Consider the following 7,342-nt stretch of genomic DNA (forward strand, 5'->3'; position numbering starts at 1 on the left):
AAACCCACACTGGACAAACCCTAAACCCTAAACCCTAAACCCTAAACCCTAAACCCTAAACCCTAAACCCTAAACCCTAAACCGTGGGAATTGAACCCTGAATCTGGAGTCCTCGTGAGCTCTGGAGTCGAACGAACCCTCATAAAACAAACCCCACGCAGTTCAAACCCACACTGGACAAACCCTAAACCCTAAACCCTAAACCCTAAACCCTAAACCCTAAACCCTAAACCCTAAACCCTAAACCCTGGGAATTGAACCCTGAATCTGGAGTCCTCGTGAGCTCTGGAGTCGAACGAACCCTCACAAAACGCACCCCAAGCCCACACTGCACAAACCCTAAACCCTAAACCCTAAACCCTAAACCCTAAACCCTAAATGAAGAAGATTCAGCCTTTACGCTCTCCGCCTGAAAAGCTAAGACAGTGGACTGGCTGATCAAAGTGTAGAGTTTTTTGCCTAGGGTTTAGGGTTTAGGGTTTAGGGTTTAGGGTTTGGGTGCAGCTAGTTGGGGGTTTAAAACTGCGGGTCTGGGGTCTGAAGCCGAGCGTTTAAGATTTAGCCTTAGGCTTTAGAGTCTAGGGTTTAGGGTTTAGGGTTTAGGGTTTAGGGTTTAGCCACCTGAGTGTTGTCCGGCACGCCAAAGACCTCATCAGAGGGAAAAACTGTCTCCAGCGGCTGCAGATAACAAAACATACACCCTTGACAAGCTGCTGCTGCTGCTGCTGCTGCTGCCGCTGCTGCTGCTGCTGCTGCTGCTGCCGCTGCTGCTGCTGCTGCTGCTGCGGCAGCCTGCGTTGTTTCCGCTGCAGTGGCTGCAGCAGCTGATGCTGCTGCTGCAGCAGCAGAAAGAACTTACCGCGTAGACAATCTGCTGCTCTCCCTCAGCGTCACCACCAGCAGGCTCAGCAGCAGCAGCAGCAGCAGCAGCAGCAGCAGCAGCTGCTGCTGCTGCTGCTGCTGCTGCTGCAGGAATAGCAACAGCTACTACATTTGTTGGCAGGCCCTCAGGCTGCGGCTTGCAAAGCACTCCGCGAATAAAGGGGTCCAGAGCTCGGGCCTCCCTGTCCTCTTCTGTTTGCTGCTGCTGCTGCTGCTGCTGCTGCTGCTGCTGCTGCTGCTGCTGCAGCTGCTGCTGCAGCAGCTGCTGCTGCTGCTGGGAGACAAAAGTGTCCCCCCCCGTATAAATCCAAACAGACTTCCCCAAATACCGGGAATAAGACTGGAGCCCAAGGGCCCCCAGGGCCCCGGGGGCCCCCAGGGCCCCGGGGGCCCCGGGGGCCCCCGGGGCCCCACAGGGGCCCCCAAAAAGACCCTTTTGGGTTCTGCGCTGCTGCTGCCGCCACCCAGCTGGAGAGGGCGAGCCAGCAGCAGCAGCAGCAGCAGCAGCAGCAGAAGCAGCAGAAGCAGCAGAAGCAGAAGCAGCAAACGGGCTTGCTTTGAGGCTTCTGGGGCCCCAAGGGGTGCCGCGGGGGCCCCCAACCTGGGGGGCCCCCACGGGGGCCCCCCATAAAGGGCTTTCTCTAGAAAGCTGACACAACGGGGGGCCCCCAGGGGGCCCCCTGGGGGAGGGGCCCCCAGGGGGCCCCCTGGGGGAGGGGCCCCCAGGGGGCCCCTTGACTAGGGGGGCCCCCAAAGGGGTCCTTCTGGGGCCCCCGTATACCGGAGTACCCTGGGGGCCCCCAACCCAGCGGGGGCCCCCAGGACCCAGCTGGCCCCCAGACCCATGGGGGCCCCCAGGGCCCCGGGGGCCCCCGGGGCCCCCTAGACCCTGGGGGCCCCCAAGACCCTGGGGGCCCCCAAGACCCTGGGGGCCCCCAAGACCCTGGGGGCCCCCAAGACCCTGGGGGCCCCCGGGGCCCTCATGGGTAAAGGGGTACTTCGGAGTTGTGGGGGCCCCACAGATGGAAGGAGTACCTTCTCTCTGATTGTCTTGCAGCCAGCTTCGCCGCTGCCGCTTCTGCTCTTGCTGCTGCTGCTGCTGCTGCTGCAGTTCCTGCTGCTGCTGCTGCTGGAGTTGTTGCTGTTGCTGCTGCTGTAGCTGCTGCTGCTGCTGCTCGTGGCGGTAAGGACTAGGGCCCCTCATTTTGCTGCTCTCCTGTCAGGCTCGAGCTGGCTGTGAAAGGCATTTGTTAGGGTTTAGGGTTTAGGGTTTAGGGTTTAGGGTTTGGGGGCCCCCAGCAGCAACCCCCAGCAGGGCCCCCAGTCAGGGGGGTCAAGAGGAAGCGCCTTGAGGGACAAAAAACAGCTCATGAGGCTCCATTTATATTTTAGTAAATAATTAATTAAATTAAAAAGCCAAAAAAAGGGTAAATAAAGGCGAAGAAGCGAGCAGCAGCAGCAGCAGCAGCAGTGGCTTGGTGGTTATTTGGTGGGGTTGCTGTCAGGACGCTGGGGCCCGGAGGCGAAAAAGCAGCAAACTTGGATTGAAATGCAATTAAATTTAGTTTTAATTTGTAAAAAGAATTTATTTTTTTATTTAAATAAATGCAGAGGCTCGAACAGCAGCAAGAGCGGCGCTCCCAGGTGTACATACACACCAGGTGTATGTACACCTCAGGCATACATTTGCAGCAACGGAGCTTTTGACGCTGCTCTTCCAACTCGACACTTTTATTATTCTGTTTTTTATTTTATAATTCTTTTTTAATTTAACTTTTTATTATTTAAGTGCGCAGCAGCCTCCACTGCTGCTGCGTGCTGCTTCGCCGGGTACCGAAGGCAGCGGGGGAGGGAGCGGACAAACTTTTTGGGAATATTTTGCGTGAAATTGAAGTTAATTGAAAATCAATTGAATTAAAACAAAATTAATTTATTTTTATCTTTATTTAGAACTTCCAACCACTCTTCCAGGCCTCCCAATGCTGCGGTGCTGCACTGGGTCTAAAAGGCAAGAATAAACAGCGGGCTGCAGCAGCTGCCAGCTGCAGCAGCTGCCAGCTGCAGCAGCTGCTGCGCTGCTGCAGCAGCTGCCAGCTGCAGCAGCAGCAGCTGCTGCGAGCTCTCCGGAGCTCAACCCAGTAGCGCTCGCGAAGCCCTTCCAGGTTTTTGCTGCGGCTGCACGCCCTGGCAGCAGCAGCAGCAATAACAGCAAGGTGCGGAAACTGCAGCAGCAAGAGCAGCAGCAGCAGCAGCAAAGCGCAGTTTACGCAGAAGCAAGAGCAGCATATGCAGCAGCGCAGCAGCAGCCCAGCACATTATCTAAAACAGTCCAGCAGCAAACAAATACTAGCCTTTATAAAGCGAGCTGTGCGTCCGCTGCTGCTGCTACTGCTGCAGCTGCTGCAGCTGCTGCAGCTGCTGCAGCTGCTGCAGCTGCTGCGCCTGCCGCTGAGAGAGAAACAGCCCCTCAGCCATTTCTTCATATTTTGCTTTTGCAATAAAAGCTGCTTAGGGCCTAAAGCTCGCGATTATGCTCTCTAATAAATCCTTTTTCCTTCTATTTAGTTGTTTATATATTTATTTAGTTGCAGAATCTCGAATAAATCCTTTTCCCCTTCTATTTAGTTGTTTATTTATTTACTTATAGTTGCAAAATCCAAGAAAGTCCATTTTGAAATCCAATGCGGGGTTTCATTTTTTCTTCATTAGCCCCTCTTCTGGCCTGCACTCAAAGACGCAGCTGCTGCAAAATGCCAAAAACTGAAAAGCAAATTTCCAAAGTTTTTCATTTTTGACTTTCCATAAATGCTTTTGTTCAATTTACTCTTTTTAATTCTATTTACCAATAGCACTAAGTTCTCTCTGTCTCCATTTATAAACTTTCAAAAATAAAAAAAAATATTTTCTTTATTTTCAACTCCGCCAAAATTTAGCTGGTTGCGCAACTGTACATACACCCGAAGTGCTTACAATTCATATTTTGTTTTTTTAATTTTCAGAAGTTTAATTTTTTATTTCTTTTACTGTCACATTTGCACCAACTGTAACTTTATGAGTTTGTCTGAAATACACCGAAGTCTCGGGGCCAGCTAGCTGCGGCCTTTGATTATATAGTCAAATGCATACATGTATATAAATGTATATATATACATATTTATCTTTATATTTATAAGCTTTTAGTTTTTGATTAATTTTATTTTCTTTCAATAGTCATTTTAAATGCTTTTTCAGTTCTTCAAAATCCCCAGGCATTCATTTTGCAGTTGGCCTCGGGACTTTTCTGGCTTTCTGTCTGTTTACTTTTATAAAGAGACACTTTGAAGAAGCTTCCTGGGCAACAAAAGAAAATTAAATTTAAATAATTCAAATAAATATAAATTAGTTAATATACTTTTAGTATTTAATCAGCAGCAGCAAAACTCCACTTCTAACAAAAGTGAACTGCGTCTCTTTTCCCTTCCGCCAGCCCCAGCCCTCTAGCCTTTCTTGAGACCCCATTGTTTTGAATTCCCGAGACTAAATTCCCTAAATCTTTTTTTTATATTTTGCAATTTAAAAGTTCTTGAAAAGCAGTTCTTTCTGGATTTCTCAAAATGTAGAAGCTTTTAAAAAGCAGCTCTCCCTGAATATCCTACAGTGAACAACTTCCCAAAAAGCAGCTCTTCATGGATATCCCAGATTTTATAATTTTAAAAACGCAGCTCTTTTCGGTTTTTGAAATTCAAAAGTTCTAAACCCTGAAGGCCACTTCTGGGCTACTTTGGAAGAATGAGCTTAAGGCCCAGAGGCACTTTCTGCCTCTTGCTGCTGCCATTCCTAAAGAGCTTTTTAAATCTTCATTTTAAAACAAATTAATTTTAATTATTTTTCACAAAAAGAAAATTAAAATTTCGCTCCACAGCTCTTTCCCCCCAAGGCCAGACAAAGCTCTGGGCAGCTGGCAACGGCAGCCCTTTGCCTCATTTCTTGCCGAATTTTTCGGATTTAAAATTAAAAATTAGAATTAATATAATATTCTTTTTGTTTTAATGCTTCAATATCTTTATTTTTTCAAAAAGGGGCCACTGTAGGCCCCGGGGGGCGCCATTGTAGTGCCTGTGCATTATACTCTGTTTTAGGGTTTAGAAGCTGCAAGTCTGCTGCTGCTAGCTAGGGCCGAAACCCTGCAGCAGCAGAAAGTAATTAAATCCCAAAGAAAAGCTTCTGGGCCCGGAGGCTGCAGCAGCAGCGCGTGGCCACCCGCAGCCAGAAGCTGCTTGGAGTTGAAAGTGCTTTTTCCAGAATTTCTAAAGTGAGGCAAAATAAATCTCAACTTTGAACTAAATAAACGTTTTGCTGGATGCAACAATTTGCGGAGTTTCAACTAGAAGCTTAGCATCACGCAGACTACAAAGAAAGACGTCTTTCTGCTGCAGGCAAAGTTGCTGCTGCGTCTGCTTCCTACACGCGTGCGACGTTGTTGCTGCTGCTGCTGCTGCTGCTGCAGCAATAGCCGCGGCCACTCGGGGAGTTTGCTGCTTCTTCTGGGGGCTTCTGAGGGCCTGATTAGCCACTGCATGCAGCAGATTCTTTGAGACTCTTTGCTTCCGAAAGAAGACAAGGCAGGGCCGCCGCAGAGCTACAGATGGACAGCAGCTGCAGCATGACTTCTGGAAGTTTTGCTGCTTCTTTGCTGCTTCTTCACTTTTTCTGTTTCCTCTTTTGCAGCTGCAACGATTGAGAGGCGCTCACGTCTTTTGGGGCTTCTCGTTGGCTGCTGCATGCGCAGCTCTTCATTTCTCTGACCTCATTAAATGCTCTTTGCCTTTTTGTTCTTTAGAGACATAAAAAGTCTTTTTGGAGTTGCATAAAAGGGCAACTGGAGCAAAAATGAATTATTAAAACTCTTTTCAATGACTTTCTTTTTCAGAGACAGATCTGCGCTTATCTAGCAAACTACAACTCCTTTGGGGCGGCCACGGAAGCCTGCAGAAAAAGGGGCCCCCCGTGGGGGCCCCCCAGAGGATTCCCCCCATCGGCCCCCGGGGGCCCCCCAGGGGGGCCCCCCAGGGGGGCCCCACAGGGGGGCCCCCCAGGGGGCCCCCGAGAAGAGGACTCCGGCAAAGAGGGAACTGCTGCTGTGGGAGCCAGCAGCTGGGGGCCTCCCAGCTAAGACCCAAGGGGGTGTGGGGCCCCAGGTGTGCTGGGGCCCCACAGCTGCTGCTGTTCTAGCAAGAAGAAGCAAAAAGGAAAGCAAGACTTTGCTGAGCTGCAAAGTCTGTGGGGCCCCACACAGAGAAGGCAGAAGCTAAGATAAGGGAGCGGGGCTTAGAGGCTGGACGAGGCCTTTTCAGTTGCTGCTGCAAAGCAGCAAAAGAAGCAACTTAGAGTGCCAATAATCACTTTAAAGGGGGCCCTTTTGGCAGAGTCTGGGGGCCCCTGGTGTTGGGTTTTAAAGGATCTTTTTTCAAGATTCTCTTCAATTTCCGTAATGAACTGCCCCCTACACTGCCTTCTCTGCATGCGAAAAGCCCCATTTAAAAAAGCAAAAAAGTGCATGCAAACTTCACCTTCTGTGGCAGCAAGGGTGGAAGTTCTTTTCACAACTATTCCATTAAACCTCGCGAGAAACGCTATTTTAGAGTTTTCCATTTCAGCGTTTAATTCGCCTTTTGCTGCACCGTAGAAGCAGCAGCGGCTGCAGCAAACAGCGCAGCTGCTGCAGTTGGCTGCAGCAAAAGGCCCCCTCGCCTTTTGCTGCAGCAGAGTTCAAGAATTAGTGTTGGCAAATTTTGCTGCCGAAGAACTCCAAGCGGGTGCACCTGAGAGGCCCGCTGCTGCTGCGCGGTTCTGGTACTTATACTGCTGACTGCTGCTGCTTGCTGCTGCTGCTTGCTGCTGCTGCTGCTTCCTGCTGCTGCTTGCTGCTGATGCGCTTGCTGCTAATGCACTTGCTGCTGCTGCTTGCTGCTGCTGCTTGCTGCTGCATGCGCAAGCGAAAGGCGAGAAGCCTAGGGAGCCGAGCGGGCGAAGGTTTTAGCAGCTCGTCTCAGGTAGCTTTCCTGTGTATGCAACTGACTGCGCTTTTGCTGCTGAAACAGCAGCAGCAGCAGCAGCAGCAGCAGCAACAGCAGCAGTACGAAATACAAATATCCCTATTTTAGCTAAACTAGAGAAACCTTTAAAGCGCGCCCTGCGCCCTCGGACTGTCAGCGAGAATCCCGAGGACACGGAGGTGCTCCTCTACTGCACTTGCTCTTGCTGCTGCAGCAGCTGCTGCTGCTGCTGCTGCTGTTGCTGCTGCTCTCTATCTGCGTTCACCCTACCTGCGGACTACAGCGCTGCCTGCCAAGCGTCTAGGGGCCCCCTGGGCCCTCTGGGCTGCTGCTGCTGCTGTTGCAGCTAGCCAGGGGCCCCCTGGGGTTCCTCTGCTGCTGCTGCAGCTAGCCAGGGGCCCCCTGGGGTTCCTCTGCTGCTGCTG

At 50.8% G+C, this 7,342-nt stretch overlaps 1 protein-coding gene across 1 annotated transcript; it reads right to left on the bottom strand.

The window, feature by feature from the left end:
* Window positions 1-606: 606 nt before the first annotated feature.
* Window positions 607-2,086, bottom strand: ENH_00015820 (hypothetical protein, conserved; the record flags this gene model as incomplete). The annotated part of the gene is made up of 2 exons (XM_013579174.1): window positions 607-678; window positions 860-2,086. The coding sequence occupies 2 exons, from the start codon at window positions 2,084-2,086 to the stop codon at window positions 607-609; spliced, it is 1,299 nt and encodes a 432-aa protein (XP_013434628.1).
* Window positions 2,087-7,342: the final 5,256 nt, after the last annotated feature.

The sequence above is a fragment of the Eimeria necatrix genome, genomic scaffold, assembly GCF_000499385.1.
Source record: "Eimeria necatrix Houghton genomic scaffold, Enh_scaff1500, whole genome shotgun sequence".
Lineage (NCBI taxonomy): Eukaryota > Apicomplexa > Conoidasida > Eucoccidiorida > Eimeriidae > Eimeria > Eimeria necatrix.